Source organism: Giraffa tippelskirchi, chromosome 2 (genome assembly GCF_054371585.1).
Source record: "Giraffa tippelskirchi isolate mGirTip1 chromosome 2, T2T-mGirTip1v1.2.pri, whole genome shotgun sequence".
In the NCBI taxonomy this organism is placed as follows: Eukaryota; Metazoa; Chordata; class Mammalia; order Artiodactyla; family Giraffidae; genus Giraffa; species Giraffa tippelskirchi.
The window spans coordinates 49,902,130-49,922,132 of record NC_137276.1 but is presented as its reverse complement, the minus strand read 5'-3'; the positions used below and the strand labels follow the sequence as shown (position 1 = coordinate 49,922,132).

General features: G+C 44.5%; 1 protein-coding gene across 9 annotated transcripts; it reads right to left on the bottom strand.

Moving 5' to 3' along the window:
* Positions 1-12,031, bottom strand: FAM170B (family with sequence similarity 170 member B). Of its 9 annotated transcripts, none has more exons than XR_014074507.1 (5): positions 11,828-12,031; positions 9,758-10,522; positions 7,941-8,067; positions 6,404-6,440; positions 1-272 (listed from the first exon to the last, which is right to left on the bottom strand). XR_014074507.1 is itself a non-coding variant. In XM_081561718.1 (3 exons), exons 1-2 carry the CDS (start codon positions 11,937-11,939, stop codon positions 9,765-9,767), a joined length of 870 nt encoding a protein of 289 aa, XP_081417844.1. In that variant the 5' UTR covers positions 11,940-12,031; the 3' UTR covers positions 9,340-9,541; positions 9,758-9,764. The 9 variants fall into 9 exon arrangements, 1 of the variants encoding a protein (XP_081417844.1); XR_014074517.1 differs by having other exon boundaries at positions 7,941-8,004; XR_014074506.1 differs by lacking the exon at positions 1-272 and adding an exon at positions 1,622-1,916.
* Between the last annotated feature and the right edge of the window lie 7,972 nt (positions 12,032-20,003).

Genomic DNA, 20,003 nt, shown 5'->3' with positions numbered 1-20,003 from the left:
TGCCAATCATGCCCACGTTAGAAACAAGAGAGAGTGATGGGAGGTCACTGACTCAGTCACCGGGGCAAGCGAAGGCTTCTGGAGTTTGTAAGAAGAGTGTGCACAAGATTCAGAGTCATGTCCAAGTGCAAACTGGCTGTTGATTGTCTTCCATCAGCTACAGGTCACCATGTTGCTCTCCGACTAGGCATCTCCAAACTGAGTCTCTTACCGCCAGTCTGGCTTTTCTCTCTGCTTCTGCAGAGAAGTGCTGAGTCCAGCTGTCAGCTCCCCTGGGCCAGGAAAATCAGAGTCAGGACTGCTCAGCTTCCTCCCGAACACCAGCCCAAATAGAGCCAGGGCTGGTCAAAAGGGAAGCCTGGCTGATAGCTCAGCCTCCATCACAGCCAGGCCAGGTTACTCCTCCCAGCCTTCCTGGCTAAGTGAGGACAAGATGCAGGAAGCTAGTGCTTTGTGCAGTATCCAGAGTAACCTCTTTTTGAGTGAGAAAACGTCCCACTCACTCCCCTAAGGGCACACACACATGTACCCCACTCCACACACGGATGGATGAGAGATGAGATATCTTCAGGGTATGTTTCCCTCTCCCTGGTACCCACCCACCCCTCCACAGGTGAGTTCTGAGATCTGGTCCTCACTCTTCCCCGGGGCACGCCCTAACTCCATTTCCATTCCCTCAGGGACTTCCTCTATAGCTAACTAATAAATTAATCTATGTAAAAGGCTGAAATTGTCTTAGTATGTGAGCTTTCCAAGGATATCATTATTAAAATAGAGAAGGACAAGTCTTAAGTCAGTGAATGGCTCTCTGATGATGAAATTGCTGAACTGTTAATTGCCTGAAGAGAAGATTGTGGGGACAAAGGAGTGAGCTCTCTAGAGGACAAAACAAACCTTTTCCCTCTTTGTAACGATAACTTTTGTTCTAGAAGTTCAAAGTCCCAGTCTTATCTCAGTTTGGGATGTCTGGACTAATTGCCTCTTCAGGGAGGTAATGGGTTTCTATCCTCTTAAGACTGCTTGAAGAGGTACCACCTCTTCCAGGAAGCCTTCCAAGCCTTGAAGACTGAGTTAGTTCCCCTCTTCAGAGCTCCCACACTTTCCTATACAAACCTCTACACACAGCATCGTAAATGTCCCTACTGGACTCTCTGATCCCCAAGACTAGACACTGGCCATCAATCATCTCTGTGTCCTTCCTGCTTGAGCCCAGGCCCTGGCCGTGGAGGAAGCAGTGGGTGAGTGTCTGTGGAATAAATGAGGGGTGTTCCACATGAGTGCTCCTTGGTTTCATTTCTCAATCAGGGTTCCAGGGCTCCTCATGCTCCCTAATGGAATTCTTAAGACTTCAGGACAAAAATTTAAAGCACATGGATTTTCTGCTTACACACTTTATAAACATTTTGTGGCACATGATTTCTGTGCCCTCGTTCGCGTGTAGGTTGGCAACCAGGGTGACCTTAGATGATACAGCTTTACATACTGTCCACACTAGGAGATTGTGTTATCTTACTATGCTGCAGTTAGGACCCATCAGCCCCAGAAGAATCTGCCTTGGATTCAATCCCATACTCACTTAGGAGGCAACTTGGTTTTGCAAGCACCAAGCTCAACAGTGACATAAAACTAATGTTGTCAATTTGAGTTTTATTGCTGATGTAATTGCTTTGTATTTAATGTATAAATTTGTTTTTATTTTAGAGTTATCAAGGAACTCTAAACTAGAATATTTGTTATTTAGGTCATTGTGTAAGCAGCAAAAAATAAGTCACTGTGGGCCCGGTATTGAGTGTTCTTGGCCTTTGAAAGAGTAGTATTCAAGTTTGCAAAAACAGTGCTGTCAGTAATTCTCTCTCTCTCCTCCTAAGATGATGGTAACTGGCACTGTGCAGTTCCTGGGTGTGCTCTGGGAGGGGCTGCAGGAAGTCCAGCAACAAAGTATCAATAAGCCCGACAAGCGACAAGCGCATTAGAGCATCATTCATGGACCTTCTTTCTAGGTCCTTGTGTTCCACCCCAGCCAGGCACAGCACAACCCAGGGCAGAGAGGCACATATCACGTACACACATACATACACACCCAGTCACACTCATCCATATCTACACACACATGTGTACACACACATGCTCTTGTCACCATGGCATTTTCATGAACTGCTCGTTCCATCTTCCCTACAGCTCAGCATGTCCTGGTCCTCATCAGCCCTGACCCAACTCATTTCTAGGTGGGGCCTTCTAGTCTGTCTCCCTGACAGGGGGAGCGGTAGAGGCTTAGAAAAGAAAGGAAGGGAACATAATGAATTCTTTTAACCAAACTCCAGGCCACCACATACTCACACGCCAGAATCCCTCCAACCCCAGCCCAAAGCACTCTGCATGCTCAGGACCAGTAAGCCACCATGTATTTGTCAAAAGTCAACCTCTTGATTCCACATGCCTTCGTGCCATTCTGGGTATATAAATCAACAAGCACTGTTTGAGCACTCACTCTGTGCTCACTCACCTGAGGACCTGGAACCCAGAAGGCTCCCCACCAGAAACATGGACCTACTCAAGCCTTCCTGGCTGCCACATGCCTGGCTCTGGCCCTTGTTCTTCAGCATCTGTAGTCATTTGTCAGGGCTGCCTTAACAAGACACTCAGACTGGGGGGCTTGGACAGTAGACATGTATCATCTCCCAGTTTTGGAGCACAAGTTCAAGATCAAAGCATCTGCAGGATTACGTCTTCTGAAGCCTGCCTCCTTGGCTTGCAGATGGCTGTCTTCTCCCTGTGTCTTCACGTGGTCTTTCTTCTGTGTATATCTATCTGTGTCTATCTGTGTCCTCCTTTTATAAAGACATCGGTCACAATGGATTAGGTCCTGTGCTAATAATGACCTCATTTTACTTACTTCTTTAAAGATCTTATCTCCAAATAACATCACATTCTGAGGTTCTAGAGGTTAGTACTTTGACCTTGAAATTTGGGAGCGAAGGACACAATTCAATCCATGACAGCATCCATAACTGAACACCTCAGAGACTCCCATGGAAAGGTCAGTCAGGATTCCACCATCTGTAATGGACCATCATCCTCTCCCACCAGCCTCATACCTGGACCACCGTGGTGATGTCACATTCCCCTGTCAATGCATCCTCCTTAGCATCTGACATTTCTCTCTCCCGCCTTCTCTCCCTTCTCCAACTTCCTCATTTTTCCTTCATCGTGCTGCAATGCCTTCCCCTTCTTTCCCTGCAGAGCCCCACTTTCATGATCTTGTTCTTCTCCCAGTTTCACTATCTTTCACACTTCCTCTCAGTTGACCTCCCACCAGTTTTCTTGCAAGATCTCCCTCTCACTCACAGCTCTCAACCTTTATCAGAAATGAGGACACACCACAAAAAGAACTTTGCAATTTAACTCTCTTGAGTTGGCTGCGTTCTCATTCATTATAATGTGCTCTTAAAATCAAAGCTAATTTAATTCAGAAGAGCCAAAGTTTAAGATGTCAAGAGCTGGGCTTTTCGAAGAGTGGTCTGTAGACCACAAATGTGGAGGCTGAAGGTCCCTTGTGTCACTTCTAATCTCAGGTAATGTTTGATTAAATGTTTCATTGCCTTTTTATTATAAAATCCATACTTCCTCAAATAGAAAACAAAGAATAATGCACGTTACAGGAAAACTAAAATTTGTCAATAATTATCAACTGGAAATAATCACTGATATTTCATTGCACCTGCAGTATTTCCATGAATTTCTATTTATCTAGTAAATGGACAATTTTCCATGTTATTTCCTAATTAGTCGCATTTAATACACATGAAATTTTTGATATCCATTTTGTCTCAATCTTTCAGTTACCTCTTTTTTTAACTTATTTGAGCTTCCAAGGTAAATATATCCTTTTTCTAAAAAAAGAACGGAATTTTCTGTCCATTATATATAACATTTCTGTTTCATGTTTTATTGAATTGGTTGTAATTTTCAGAACAATGTTAAATAAAAATTGTGATAAATTACATATTCTGACTGATTTCATGATCCAGTGGATGTTGGCAATTTGATCTCTGGTTCCTCTGCCTTTTCTAAATCCAGCTTGAACATTTGGAAGTTCACGGTTCACATATTGTTGAAGCCTGGCTTGGAGAATTTTGAGCATTAATTTACTAGCGTGTGAGATGAATGCAATTGTGCAGTAGTATGAACATTCTTTGGCATTGCCTTTCTTTGGGATTGGAATGAAAACTGACCTTTTCCAGTCCTCTGGACACTGCCTAGTTTTCCAAATTTGCTGGCATATTGGGTGCAGCACTTGCACAGCATCATCCTTTAGGATTTGAAATAGCTCAACTGGAATTCCATCACCTCCACTAGCTTTGTTCGTAGTGATGCTTCCTAAGGCCCACTTGACTTCACATTCCAGGATGTCTGGCTCTAGGTGAGTGATCCCACCATCATGATTATCTGGGTCGTGAAGATCTTTTTTGTATAGTTCTTCTTTGTATTCTTGCTACCTCTTTATATTATCTTTTGCTTCTATTAGGTCCATACCATTTCTGTCCTTTATCGAGCCCATCTTTGCATGAAATGTTCCCTTGGTATCTCTAATTTTCTTGAAGAGATCTCTAGTCTTTCCCATTCTATTGTTTTCCTCTATTTCTTTGCATTGATCACTGAGGGAGGCTTTCTTATCTCTTCTTGCTATTCTTTGGAACTCTGCGTTCAAATGGGTATACTTAGCAACTGAAAAACCACAGCAATCATCTGAAGAAATTTTCTGTCCTCAGTTTAAACAATAATATAGGAATTATTGTTGTATTTGTTGTTTTTAATTGCTATATAATTTGCATATTATAAAATTCAGGTTTTTAAAGCATAAAATTCAGTGGTTTATAGGATATTCACAAAGTTGTGTAATCACCACTGCTATCTAGTCCAAGAATGCTTTCATCACCCCAAGAAGAAACCCCAAATCCATTAGCAATCACTTCCCATTCCTCTTCTTCCCTTGAATCCCAAGCAATCATCAATCTGCTTTCCATCACTATAAATTTGCCTGTTTGGAAATTTCACATAAATAGAACAAAGCACTTGTAGTCTTTTGTGTCTTTCACTTAGAATAGTATCTTTAAGGTTCATCCCTGTCGTAAAATAGATTGGTACTGAATTCTTTTTATAGTTGAATAATTGTGTTTATCCATTCATCACTAGATGGTTGTTTTCACTTTTTTGTATTAGAAATAATGTTACTATGAATATTCACGTACAAGCTTTTGTGCAGACATTTGTTTTTAATTATCAGAACTCTGGGCCATATGCTAACTTTATTTTTAGCTTTTTGAGGAACTGCCAGAATATTTTCTGAAGTGGCTGCATCATTTTACATTCCTACCAGCAATATATGAGGTTCCAATTTCTCCACATCCTCACCAATGCTTCTTATTATATCTTTATCTTTATTTTTATTATAGGCATGTCACTGTAGTTTTGATTTGCATGTCTCTAAAGACTAATGATTTGAGTATATTTTCATATGTTTATTAGTCATTTGTATATCTCCTTTGAAGAAATGTTTTTCAAATTTTCCCATTTTTTAGTTGGGATGCTTGTTTTTTATTGAGTTATAAGAATCTTTATATATTTTGGATAATACTAGACCTTTATCAGATACGTGATGTGCAACTATTTCTTCCATTTTGTGGATTGTTTTTCACTTCCTTAATAATATTTTATGAACACAAAAGTTTTTAACTTTCATGAAGTCCAATTTATATATTTTTTGTTTGCTTGTACTTTTGGTGTCACATCTAAGAGAAATCACTGCTTAATCCAAGATCATGAAGATTTACACCTCTGTTTTCCTCTAAGAATTTTATAGTTTTAACTCTTACATTTAGATCTTTTTTATTTTAACATTTATATATGATATGAGGTACCATACCAACTTCACTCTTTTGCATACAGTTATTCAGCTGTTTCAGCTGAAAAGATTATTCTTTCCCTGGTTGAATTATCTAGGCACCATAGGTGAAAAACAACTGACCATAAATATATGGGTTTTTTAATATTTTTTCTTTTTAATATCTACTGAGACTGTCATAAGATCCTTCTTTCCATATGAAGTAGTGCTAGGTTTAATTTTGTGTTTACAGTCATGAGATGACCCAAACTCATGTCTTGGTGCATTGTTCTTTTCACACTATAAATTTGACTTGATATCATTTTATGTTTCTAAGTGAGATCAACATATTGTTCACTCTTTCAGCACCATCTTTGTCAGGCTTTGTTATCACATTTCTGTAAATTTCATAAAACAAGTTCCATTTCTTTTTATAGTCTGGGAAAATAAAGGGTGTAAAGTGGTTCAAGATCTAAAACATTTGAGATCCCACGATCCTCTGGAAAGGTTCCCCTTACTCACCCTGATCCTTGTCTTATTTGGTGGAGGTCCCAGGTCTCTACAAAATGATAAGTTTAAACCACAAATGAATACTTACCTGAGCTGAGTTTAAGATATGTTTTAAAAATAAGTCATTTTCATGAGAAAAATTTTGTCCCATACTTCCTTCATCCATGTCAGCTAAAGTTATCCACTACGTTAGAAATTTGTTTCCCCACGGTTCTTGTCATCTTTCGTTTGTCCTGAACACCCATTATTTTTCCCCTGATCTCCAGCTGCTACTATTTAATCCAAAGAAAATACAACCTGTGGAGTTGACATGTTTGCTTTTATAAATACCTTGCATCTGTCTTTATGTTAAATTTTGGCTTCTCCGTATGATGGTTAGAGTGCAGACTCTGGAGCCAGGCTGCCTGAGTATGAAAACTGATTCCTCTGTGCACCAGCCCTATGACCTTGGCAAGGTCTCAGCTTACTCACCTATAGGACAGGACTAATCATAGGACCTACACTTCACTGGATTGTGGAGAGCATTACATGACTTAATGTTCGTAATGTGTTCAGAACAATGCTTGGCCCTTAGAATATCTATGTTTAACACAAAAATACACTTGTCTTTTAAAGGCTGAAATTCCAGAGCTTAGATGCAATGCCTAATTTTATTTCCTTTGCAACTAATTCTAAATAGAAAAGTTCTCCTCCTCACCAGTGTCACTCTAACTCAGCTTCCTCCTCCTAGACTGTCCTCAGATTCTACCTGCTTACTGCTGTTGCTGCTTAGTCACTTCAGTTATGTCCGGCTCTGTGCGACCCTATGGACTACAGCCCGCCATACTCCTTTGTCCATGGGATTTTTTAGGCAAGAGTACTAGAGTGGGTTGCCATGCCCTCCTCCAGGGGATTTTCCAGATCCAGGGATCGAACCCGGGTATCCTGCATTGCAGGCAGATTCTTTACCGCTGAGTCCCCGGAGAAGTCAACCTGCCTACTAGACTCCCTCAAACACAACATAGTTCTTCTGTTAAGAGCTTGACAAAGTTTGAACCATGGTCCTATCCCTTTTTCCTTCCTGAGGATCCTCTAGCCTCTTTCAAAGTGAATTGAGAAAGTCTATGCCCCTGCCATATCTTGAAAATGGTGCTTAGATATCATGCCTATGGTTGACATCTGTTCCAAAATGACCCCATGGCTCATGTTGCACTGGGACCTGTACAGAATGCATCTAACACTAGGCCACATAAAGCATCATAGTAACCACATATGCATAGATGACCACAAATCTGTCTGCATCTCATTTAACATTCTTCCAAGCCCCAGATCCTTCTAACTAGCTCCCTCCCAAAGGTTTCTATCACAAACTGAGCTTATTCAAAAGTGGGCTCATCAGCATCCCAGCAAACCTTGTCCTTTGGTGTTCCAAAACAGAAACTACACTCATCAACTACTCAGATGAAAAAGAACAAAACTTGGAAGTCATTGTGGACAGCTTCCTTTCACCACCCTCACCAAACACTTACCCAAACCTGTGATTCCCGTCTCCTAAGTTTCGTGAACTCACCTTGCCTCCAACTGTTCAACTGCACCCCTTGTCACCAGTGATGTTCTCTCATCCATTCTTGACCCTGGACACCAGAAAGATCTTTCACAGAAGCCAATCTGATTTGCTTAAAATTCCTCAAGAGCTCCTTGCAGTTTCCAGAGAAAAAAAAATTAAGTTCCATCATTGGCTCCCAAGCCTTACTTGACCTAACTGCCCATGTGCCTATGACAGAGGACATGAAGGGACTGTCCTCAGGGGCTGCTCTCTGTATCTGGTCAGGATCCAGTCTCCTCTCACTTACTTGACTCCTTTTTTCTCATTTTTCTTGCATTCTCAGCCTCCCCCTCTCCTCTGGATCGTTCCCAATAGCATATAAACTTTCTCTCTCCCCATCTCTGCCTTTTTGCAGTTTCCTTTTGTCCAGCTAAACTACCATTGCTTTCCTTTTTAGACAAACTTGCTAGCAGAGTTGTCTAATGTTTGTGTCCAGTGTTTTTTTGTGTGTGTTCACTACTGCTCCATGCCCGTCTGGCTTCTGTCCCTCCTCAGTCCTCAGCACTGCTCTCCTATAGCCATCAGCAATCTCCATGTACAAATGATAAGAAATGCTTTAGCCTCAGCTCAATACCACTTGCTCTCACTATTAACAAGGCTCACCCACTCCTGCTGCTGCTGCTGCTAAGTCACCTCAGTCGTGTCCGACTCTGTGCGACCCCATAGATGGCAGCCCAGCAGGCTCCGCCGTCCCTGGGATTCTCCAGGCAAGAACACTGGAGTGGGTTGCCATTTCCTTCTCCAATGCATGAAAGTGAAAAGTGAAAATGAAGTCGCTCAGTCGTGTCCGACTCTTTGCGACCCCATGGACTGCAGCCTACCAGGCTCCTCCATCCATGGGATTTTCCAGGCAAGAGTTCTGGAGTGGGGTGCCATTGCCTTCTCCGCACCCACTCCTAGAAACCATCTTTCTTAGTTTTGTTGATCTGAAGAAAACTCCTGGTCTCACTAATTCTACCTGTCCTCCAAATCTTTGTGAGCATCAACCTCTTTGGAAAGTTTTCTTTTTCCTTATCAACCAGCATGAGTTTGGGAGCCCTCCCCTTCCTTTTGCAACTGCCTATCTTAGCTATCTCTCACTGCAAGTCGGAGTGAGTGCCTATCAGCATGCCTAACACACAGTGGGCCACCAAGTATTTTCTTGAAAGAGTACAGCCCCATGAAAGGGCAAAGGCAAATTTTGCAGCAATATTTTACAACAGTTGACTTATCTGAACTCAGGATCAGCAGGACTTATCCAGCCCCATCTCTACCTCTGGGAACCTGCCATTCTCAAGATGTCTGTGCCAGTGTGTAACCTGCAGAAATGGCAATGTCCTGTGGGTCCAACCCAGTAACATGATTCACTCCATTAGCCATTGCCTTAAACTTTGGGTTATTCAAGTTTAATTCCAATAAAATAAGATATAGAATTAGGGCCTATGATGAGTTCCTAACAATGGAAAAAATAGGGCTGAAGTTTTGTTTGTAGTTGTCTCTCCTGCGAGTCATGACCTGCTTGACCCGCCAGCAAAAATAGAAATCCCTGTGGCCACAAGCTTGCGGGATTTCAGGTTTTGCACCCACTGTAAGAAACACTTGATTCAGGTTTTTGAAATGGATTCTGGTTGAAATGCTGTGCCCTTTGGGAGGGTGACTTCCCCGACGTCCTCACGGCCCTCCCAGCTCTCGCTTCCTTCCCCGGCCCTCATTCTTTCTCTCTGCCCTGGTGGCTCTGGTCCTGATGGCCGGGAAAAGGAGTGACTGAGGTGCCGGAGGTGAGGACAGGGTAGGGCACATACCTCTGGCTCAGTGCTTCTGCAACTGTGACTGTGACGGAGGCACCTTGACATGGGGCCTTGGACATTCACTGCTGTCCGAAGCACTCTCTTGCTCCTCCTCTGGCTCTTGCTCCTGCCCTTGGTCCCGGGCCTTCCTTCTCTCCAGCATCTCCTCGAAAAAGATCTGGCAGCTGAAGCCCTCTTGGATGCCATACTGGGCGTGCTCCAGCAGTGCCTCCAGCGTGGGGAAGACCCGGCAACAGGCCACGCACCGCAGCCCGTAGTTGGTGGTGACCAGCCAGTCCGGGGTGTCCCGCAGCTCCTGCAGGCAGCACTCCAAGGGTGCCAGCAGCTCTGTGTCTTCTGGCTCTAAGCTGGTGTTGTTCTTGCTGGCTTCCAGTTCCCAGCGCAGGTCCGTATTGGAAGCCATCTCAAAGGAGGAGCCTTTCCGCCTCTGCCTCTTGATGAACTCGGCTTCACGGATGCGGGGCTGTCGGGTGACTGGCTCGAAGCCACTGTCAGTCTCCCAGGCCACAGCCACACCCTGCACAGTCTGCACGTGGGTGTAGAAGGCACACATGCTCTGCTGGGGAGCATCTGGGTCCCCGTAAGTGCAGGAATAGCAAGACTGGTACTGGGAGTAGGACTGGTACTCAGAGGATGACTGGGATGATGGCGAGCTGCTCCAGCTCAACATCCCCCGACCCTTGCCTGAGAAGTAGATGTTCTCCCCATGGGGAACGGCTGGGCCTGGCCGCGGAGACAGCTGCTCTCTCTTCACAGGCCCTGGGAAGTGGAAGGACATTTTCATCAGTGCCACAACCTACTTCAGGTCTCTGAAAGGATGCAAGCTCTGGGGGCCCCAGGCAGTTACTTTTTCTCTCCGTGCCTGTTTCCCCATAAATTAAGGATGATATACTTTCCTTTTGGGGTGATGATAAGGATCAAATGTAGAGATGTATCTGCACATTATGGATGTGATGACAAAGATCACATAGTGTGTGAATGTAATATCTAAGCCCTTGACTAAACCCCAAAGGGCCACCACCTGCTGAATACAGATTGTGGGACACCCATCCATACAGCACAATCTTCTTCATTGATAAGAAGGAATGAACTACTGTTGCATGCAAAAGATTGATGAGCCCCTAAGGCATTCTGCTAAAGGAAAGAACTTAGGGTGAAAAGGTCCTAGAGTCTTTGATTCCATTTAGATGACATTCTAGAAAAGGCAAAACTGTAGGGAGAGAGAACAGAACAGGGGTTAGCTGGAGCCAAGGGCAGCAGGGGAACTGACTGCAAAGGATCACTGGAACTTTTGGAGGGTGATGAACATATTCTGCATCATGGTATTGATAGTGGTTAAACAAATGTGTACCTGCCAAAATTCTTCAAACTGTACACAAAATTGTTGTGGTTTGTATATGCGAATCACAGCTCAATAAAGCCAGATAAGGGGAGTGCTTTGGCCAGACTAGTCAGCCCTACCTTCCCCCTGGCATCTGTGGGACATGCCTCATCTTCCTCCAGGGAAATCTCACACTTTCCTGGAAACCCTCACTGGATCCCATCACCATATAAACACCAAGTGCTTGTCATATTTTAACTCCTTCAGTATTCAAAAAACCCTAAGAAACTTCATTGTTCTGATTTTTGACAAGTTAGAAAACTGAGGGACGGAGCATTGAATTGAATGATAGAGCTGGTGCCAGTCACTTGGCCCCAAGATGGTGTAACCCTTGGGTGCTACTCATGGTCACTTCAAAATGATGTTATGGATTAACTTTCATTCATTTATTATAAAGGAACTTTTTATATCACTGCTGAAATCACAGAATTGACACATCAATTCTGGTTTTTTCAAAGCAAGTTAAAATATATGACTAACATTTTAGGATGTCATCCTCATACCTCCTGAAATCACCTTGTGTACTCACAACAGAGGCCTCAAGAAACCCATGGTCCATGTTTATGGCCAACACAGGACTTTGGTGACAACACTGAAGGGTGACCTGGTGCCTTCCCCTCCCCTTCCCCTCCAGCACTCCTGTCCTCTCAAGGACACACCAGCCACACCCTCTTTCGACCGACCTGCCCGGTGCACTTCTACGCTCTCCTCCGTGGACTCTGGGCTGGCCAGGCTGAGGGCAAATTGGTCTGTGGGTGACTGCTCTCCCCTACGGTCCATGAAGTGGTGCTTCATAATGACCCCAGTGCCCAAGGGCACAGAGCTCCAGCTGTTGCGTGAGAGTTGGCTTGGCCAGTGCTGAAGCCTCCGCTGGCCTCAGCCCAAGTGGCTGCTAGGTGCCCGTGGTCACTAGGCTCCTGGCTTTATTCTGTGACCTCATCAGTGACTTTGGTCTGTTCTGTGACCCGTGGCCAGGACAGAGCCCCAGCCAGGCTGCCAGGAGAGGCTCCCCATCAGGATCTCATTCCCTCCAGGACCTTCCCTGCTTTGTGTATTGTCAGAGACGCAAACATAAAGTGCACACGCACACGCACACACATATAAATACATGTACATACACAGAGACACAAATACCTAAAAACACACATGCAGACACTTATACACACGTGTACACACATACACTCGTGCTGACACACATAATCACTCAGGCACACATACACTCAAACATACATAAACACACAGACATACACACACACAAATTCAGACCACGTTCACTTAACCGCACACACGCTCGCATACATACGATCATCACCCAACATCAAAGTGGGCCTACCTTGAACTGTGGCAGCAGCAGGTGACCGAAATCTTGCCTCCTCCTCACTGCTTCAGAGTCCCCACCGCTGTCTCATTAGGGCTTTTGGCGCTCCGTGGCCTGGGTACCCAGGTGCCTCCTCACGTCTCCCCACTCTCTGCTTACCCTCGCTCAGGTCTAGGGACTCAAGCACACCAGGGATGCTCCTGCCCCCAGGCTTTGCATTTACCCTTCCTTCTGCCGAGAGTGCCCAGCCCTAGGCCCCACATGCCTCACTCTTCTCTGCAGTCTCTGAAACGACTCCTGTCAGAGCCACCTGGAATCCATTCCCCTCAGACTCTATGACGTGTGCGTGTACAGGCATAACCACTTCCCAGCATTCATCTGCTGCTGCTTAAATGTCAGCTTCATGAGGAGAGAGACGTCATTCATTCATTTCCCCCATTATATCTCCAGCATCTAGTAGAATACATTGACACATTCACAAGGATTCTAGAGATTATTGTCAAATTAATGAATAAATAGTGGGTGAACCAGAGAAGGCAATGGCACCCCACTCCAGTACTCTTGTCTGGAAAATCCCATGGATGGAGGATTTTCTGTCCATGGGGTCACGAAGAGTCAGACACCACTGAGCGACTTCACTTTCACTTTTCACTTTTATGCATTGGAGAAGGAAATGGCAACCTACTCCAGTGTTCTTGCCTGGAGAATCCCAGGGATGGGGGAGCCTGGTGGGATTCCGTCTATGGGGTCGCACAGAGTCGGACACGACTGAAACAACTTAGCAGCAGCAGTGGGTGAACACGTAGGACATGTATTTGGATGGGCCGACAAGGGCGAGTCTGTCTAGGGGAGTTGACTTCTCTCTGTACCTCCAATCCCTGCAGCCCCAAGGCAGGCTGGTTCTCATCCCACAACTCTGAGTCCCCTCCTGCTTCTCCACCTGCATAAACCTCACTCCACACTCATTCGCTCTGGCACCTCTTCTAGCTTGCCATCTCTCTCTGCTGCAGGATGTCCTGAGCACACTTCCCCCAAAACATTTCTCCCCATATCCTCCCAACCCCTGCTCAGTCTCACCAATTCAATTCCTCTGGATCCAAAATTCTCAACAGCTCAGAAGATGATTGGTTGAAAATAATCCCCAAAGCAACGCAACCACCGCCAACACAGACAGCACCTAGGAATATTCTCCTCTCCAGAACTAGAAGCCACTATGTAAAGGAAAATGCCACAGAGCTTTACTGAATGACGGAGAGTCAAACTTGCATCTATAAAGAGACAGAGCTCCTTAGCAGAAAGAGGAAACACTGTTAAGTGTATTCTTTCTCCCTTAATAAATCAAGAGACTTCCCTTATAAAAATAAACAGTAAGAGCACAAAAATTAAATAGATCAATGGAAGACAGAGGTAGTCCAGAAAAAGATCACGTTACTTATTAATATTTGAATTTTTAAGGGATAAAGTAAATAAAGATCTAGGAGGAAAAAAAAGATTCAGTCAGTAAATGACACTGAACATTTTTATTCACTTTTTAAAAAGTCAACTTTGGCCTTACCTCATATAAAGCAACTAAGACTAATTTCATGTGACTCTGGGGTTACTTTCTAATGTAAAATGTTTAGAAAGAAAATATAAATTAATATCTGTTATTGTAGGGTGGCTTTTCTAAACTTAAATGCATCAGTCAACACGAGCATTGAGAATCTTTTTAATTTCATTGCTAAAAAAAAACCTCACTGTTTCAGTTTCCACTTCTCTGCTTTTTAGTAAAACTGAAATGAATAGTTCAATAAAGGAAATGAACAAGCAATCCCCAGGAGAAGAAGGGCAGATGGCTGATAAACATATGAAAAGATGTTCAACCTAACTCTAGGAAGGAAACAACAAATTAAAAACACATGCTATATAGTATATTGTTTTCACCCACAAGGCAAACAAGAATTAAAAAGATTGACAGTTGTTAAGTGCTGGTGAGAACAAAATGAAATGACTATGTTTATATTCTACCTGTAAGTGCATGGCTTGCCTTTCTCAAGGGAAATTTGGTAGCACCCATTATAATGAAAAGTGGGCTCTTTCAACTCAACAATTAACATCCCTTCCTGGGAAGCATTCACATTTTGTGCTAAGTGCATAAAATAACACATCAAGAAATATTTATTACAGTAGTATTCATAATAGAAAATAAAAAGAAACTTGTCAAAGATCCATCAACATAAAGAAGTAGTTAAATAAATTACACCATAACCAAAGTGTGGTATACTATACTGCAATAAAGAGATCTACATGTATTAGTAAGTAAATTCATGTTAAGTGAAAAAAGCAAGAGATAAGTGAGTCCCACATATGTAAAAACTAAACATGCAACCTCTCCCCACAAAACCCTAAAGCAAACCTATATTGTGTATGAATGCAGAGGCACAGAGGAAGCAATTACACCCCAGTGGAAGCAGTGGTGACTTCAAGGAAAGTGAAAAAGATTAGGTGGAGCTATGGGTGACTGGAGGCATTTTCCCCACATGACCACACCAGTGCTCCCATCCTACGTGCTCTTCTTACAATGTGAAGCTGACAGTCCTCCACTGAGAGACAGAGTCCCTCTCCTGAACCAGAGTGGACTTTGTAACAACCTCCAGCAACTGAATGCAGAGGGGCGATGCTTGGAGACTTTGCTAGGTCATAGAAAACAATATCACTTCCTCTGGGTTCTCTCTGTCTCTCTCTCTACTCTCCTCTGGACCCAGCCACCATGTTGTAAGGAAGCCTAGGCCATATGGAGGTGTTCCAGCCAACAGTTCTGGCAAAAATTCCAGCCAGCCACCAGACATGTGAATGAATGTGCCATCAGATGATTCTGACTTCCAGCCTTTGAATCTTCCAGCTGGGGTCCCAGACTTCTCAGGGCAGAGAAAAGCCACCACCTCTGAATTCAGCCATCTTCTGCCTGAATTCCTGACCCTCAGAAACTGTGAGCAACTTCACACACTAAGTTTTGGGGCTATTTGTTACTCAGCCATAGTAATTCAGCAGACTGATATTCCATGCACTATTTATGTATGTTGTGGTGAGACGGCTCACTGAGCAGCATCAGGACTATGGTGTACCGTCCTGGCCCAGCTGATCACTGTGGCACCCACAGCACAACTTGGGAGGAAGGTTGCCACCACCCACCATCTAGTTTCACACTTGTTCAACCCCAGCATTCAGGTAGAGAAGCTTCAAAGTTGTTAACCCTTGGGAAGCTACTTTAACACCTAGAGTACAATGCTTACACACAGTTCCTTTTGTCTTTAGCCATTCAGTTTCTAGTTGAAAACACCATTTTCCAAAGGTACTTGGATCAGTTCCTTTATCGCCCCAGAATCTACATATGTTCCTTCTAACCCTCCTAACAGTCCCACCAGCAAGACACTACATGTTACAGATGGAGGTTGGGACTCCATGTACAGGTAGGAGACAGGAGGATGGCCTGCTGACCCCTCAAGCCCGGAGGCAGGACTGCTTTGTCAGGCTGCCCAATGCTCTTCCCCTTGGTTTGCTTACTGGGGGCGAGGCGGGGTGCTTAGAGCAAAGCTCCACCAAAATGTGCCACTGTGCTTCATTTTCACATGAGCTCTGAGCAGCGTCTGGCCATGGGAAGGCTCTCTGTCACAGCCCCATCTTCTGCTCCAAGTAGATACTTATCGGAGGCCACCCATACAGGGTTCCTGCCCTCCCTGGGCAGGGGGAGGGGGGAGAGTAGAAGGGGAGGATGGTAACAGATCAGGCCCACCCAGCCCCCTAATGTCCCAGCCCCCGCAGTTTTCCAGCTGGGTCTCCAGCCTCGCCAAGAACTTCATGCTCCACTGCTGGAGCCGGCAGGCTTGGTGTGCAAAACCCCAGAAGGACCAACACAGCACTTTCTCGGAGCTCTGACTCCTGGCCAACTCATTTCACACATCACATGCGAGTCTTAAACCTCATCAAGAAGGCTTGGAGGATTTTCCAGTCTCCGCTTTTCTTCCAAAACCTCCTCTTCTCAGCCCCCCTCCCTTTTCTTTCTCAGCTGAGAAGAAACTAACAGGAAGCAAACCAGCCACAGCCCCAGCAGGAAACAGAGACGCCACTTCTCGCTTCCCTTCACTTTTAACTCTAGAGATGGGCTTGTGCCACAATTTAGGCTACAGGGAGAATCAGATCATTCATCCTGGAGCCGATGAGCCTCCAGAAGTAGCCTGTCCACTTGGCCAAGGAGCCTGATGTTACCCGGGTTGGTGTACAGGATGCAACATCTCTGAGGCTGAGCCGATCGCTGTGTGAAGTGTTTTAAGTGGACAACACTTCTCTCTTCAACTAAAAATTAGGGCCACCTTGTCATTGCCCCTCTCAAAAAACTTTTATTGTCAGACTGAACGCCGAGGGAAGCGGGGAAGTGGTGAGTTGCCTTAGCCGCTGCTTGCCAGGTATAGGGCAGGCTCCAGACTGGGAGTTCATCCCAGTGAAAGCCAATTTCCCAGGAATTGTTTATGACCTTAGCCTGTGCTAACGCTGCAGAGAAAGTGCCAGAAGATAAGTTGAGGATCAGAGTAGAGAAGTATCATCTTTTGAGTTCATTTTCTGTTGCTTCTTGTCACTATTTAAAAAGAAGTGAGTCAGTGGACCACGTAAGGAAAAACTCAGCCACAGAGAAATGTGATATGAAGAGTCCTCTCTCAGCCTCCCCAAGTGAATGGGGAAGGGACTTTTGCTTTTGTTTTCCTTCAGACTTAATAACAGGCTGCTTCTCCGTGGTTTGTTTGGAGCTGTCTCCGGGTTTTGACCTTAACCTCAGGGCGCCCACACAAATAGCCTAGGACTCCTCTGTCATTAGGCAGCAGAGAGGGGGACACCCTGGTGGGCCTCTCAGGCACTCCCTAGCTGTGCCCCAGAGCCCCAACCTGGTGGCCCAGAGCCCCTCCACTCCAGCTCTGGCTCCACAAGACTGCAAAAATGCAACAAGTTTTGGGGGTTCAGAACTGTCTTTCCAAATTGTGTTTCCTTGAAAAGGTGACCTCAGCTGGGAGGAAGGACATCCCAGCTGATGGCCACACATGTACCCAGGAGCTCTGGGATCCCAGCTGCTGGTCCCTCCCCTTGATTGTTCTTAAAGAGCTACATGGAGAGCTCTGGGGAAAGGGCTGGGTCTTCCTCCCCTCTGTGTCTAAAATGTGCTGGCCATAGGCCACCTCGGGTACAGCGCTGAGGACATCAGCTGCTAACTCGTTCTGAGAGAACTTTCTGGAAGCATGGCTTCTGCATAGAAGGGGAGATCCCAGGACCCTAAAGACCATCAGTGAGACAGCACAGTTTCTAAATGCGCTGGACTGACTCTCTGTGCAGCCCTCAGCTCACATCCAAGGTATCTGCCACCAGAGCAGAACTGGGATGATTTCTTTTTATCCCCAAGATCAGAATGGCTATTGAAGACTCCTCTCATAAAACTGTCTTTTTCCTATCCCAGTCATTCAGAAACAGTGTCTCTTTTGTAAGTTGATGGGCTTACTTGGATGGTAGAGGTGTCCCAGGGGAAACAGCCACTGTCCCTCCCCAGCCTGCCCCCCACAGCCTTGCAGGTGGTCCCACATCTTCTGCGAATGTAAGGGAGTAAGGTGGGAGGACTTCCAGGAAGGCTGGATCAGGCTATGTTTTCCTTGAGCACAGGAAAGTTTCCAAGAAAGGAATCCAAGGCCAAGACTGAGGGGCCAGCAGGTAAGGCAGTCCATGACACCAGTCCGCTGCTGGCTGCACTCCTGCGGTGCAGTGAGACTGGTTTCAGCAACGCCTCCACAGTGGGGTTTGTATGTACAAACCCTGCCTTCCTTGATTAAAATTGATGCCTAGGTATTCTTTTGGATGCTGTGTAAGTGGATCTATTTTCTTAATGTCTTTTTTCGATTCTTCGTTACTGTTGTATATAAATACAACTTTAAAATTCAGTTTTGTTGAATTTGCTTATTCAAACAGATTTTTCTGTGGAGGTGTGGATTCTTTAGGGTTTTAATACATAAGATCATGTCATCTGCAAACAGAGATAATTTTACTTCTTCCTTTTCCATTTGGATGTCTTTTATTTTTTTCCCTTGTCTAATTGTTCTGGCAAGAACTTGAGTATTCTGTTGAATTGAAAGCTGGCGTCCTTGTCTTATTCCTTATCTTCAGGGAAAGCATTAAATCTTTTACTATTGACAATGTTGCTGGTTTTTGTACATGGCCTTTTTCATGTTGAGGAAGTTCCCTTCTAATCCTAATTTGTCATTGTTGTTTAGTCGCTAAATTGTGTCCGACTCTTTGTGATCCCATGGACTGTAGCCTGCCAGGCTCCACTATCCAATTAGATTTCCCAGGCAAGGATACTGGAGAGGGTTGCCATTTCCATCTCCAGGTCTTCTTTCCTACTTAGGGATCAAATTCATGTCTCCTGCATTGGCAGGAGGATTCTTTACCACTGAGCCACAAAATCCTAATTTACTGAGGGCATGTTGATTTTTTAGAATGCTTTCTATGTATCTATTGACATGATTTTGTCCCTTCATTCTATTAACATGGCTTGATTTTTCAATTGTTGAACAACACTTGCCTTCCTAGGAGAAATCTCACTTGGTTTTGCTGTGGTGGGCAGGCTGCTCCATGTGATCAGCATGTCCAGATGGGTGAAGTGGAGGACCCCAGGGTCAAGGAGGCAGCCCTAGGCTGTAGCACGCCCACAAGTGAACAGAGAATGGGCAGAAAGTAGTGAGCAATGCACCTGGCACCTGACCACCTGTCACCTGAACCAGCCAGCATCCTGGGCAGTACGGCAACAATCCTGGAGAGGAAAGATAAGCCCTGCCAGCGTTGGTGAGAAGGAGATCAGCATTGATTCACATCACAAGGGACAGACAGCTCTCCTCAAACGCTGTCGCAAGTCCACTCTGGCTATCAGAAATTCAATAAATATGCTAAAGATCAGAAAGGAACATAAGTGAATTATTTATTATTTATAAGAGAAGACTAAAAGCATCTGCATATTATTTAAATTTTGGTTTATAGCTTTAAAATGATTCCCTAAAACTTGAAGTTAACTCAGTAAATATATTATCATTTTATTACAAAACACAATAAGCTATTGATACAGCACAAATTCACAGGCAATGGTACTTGACAGTGAAACAGCAGTGTAGAGATCTGAAAATAATTTTTTATATTATTTACCTACCTTTGTGAAAAGAGCATGACTAGCTGGCATTTGGACTACACTGTGCATACAAATCAAGTCAGCTTTTTGGAAAATGACAGTCCATAAGCATGTGATAAGAACCAGTCACACTGTAGGATTCACCACCCAACCCACAACAAATTAAATTGATCATGATAAAGCCAAACGAAGAAAATTAAAGGGCAAGAACGGCAGCAGTTGAAAAACCCATCTCTCAAGACCTCACTGTTGAGGTTCTGGAAACAAAGCCTACTCCCTCCATATTGCTCGGTTCCTCTCTACACGACCAGCGACCAGCGTTTGCAGGAGGAGCTTGGCAGTCATGCAC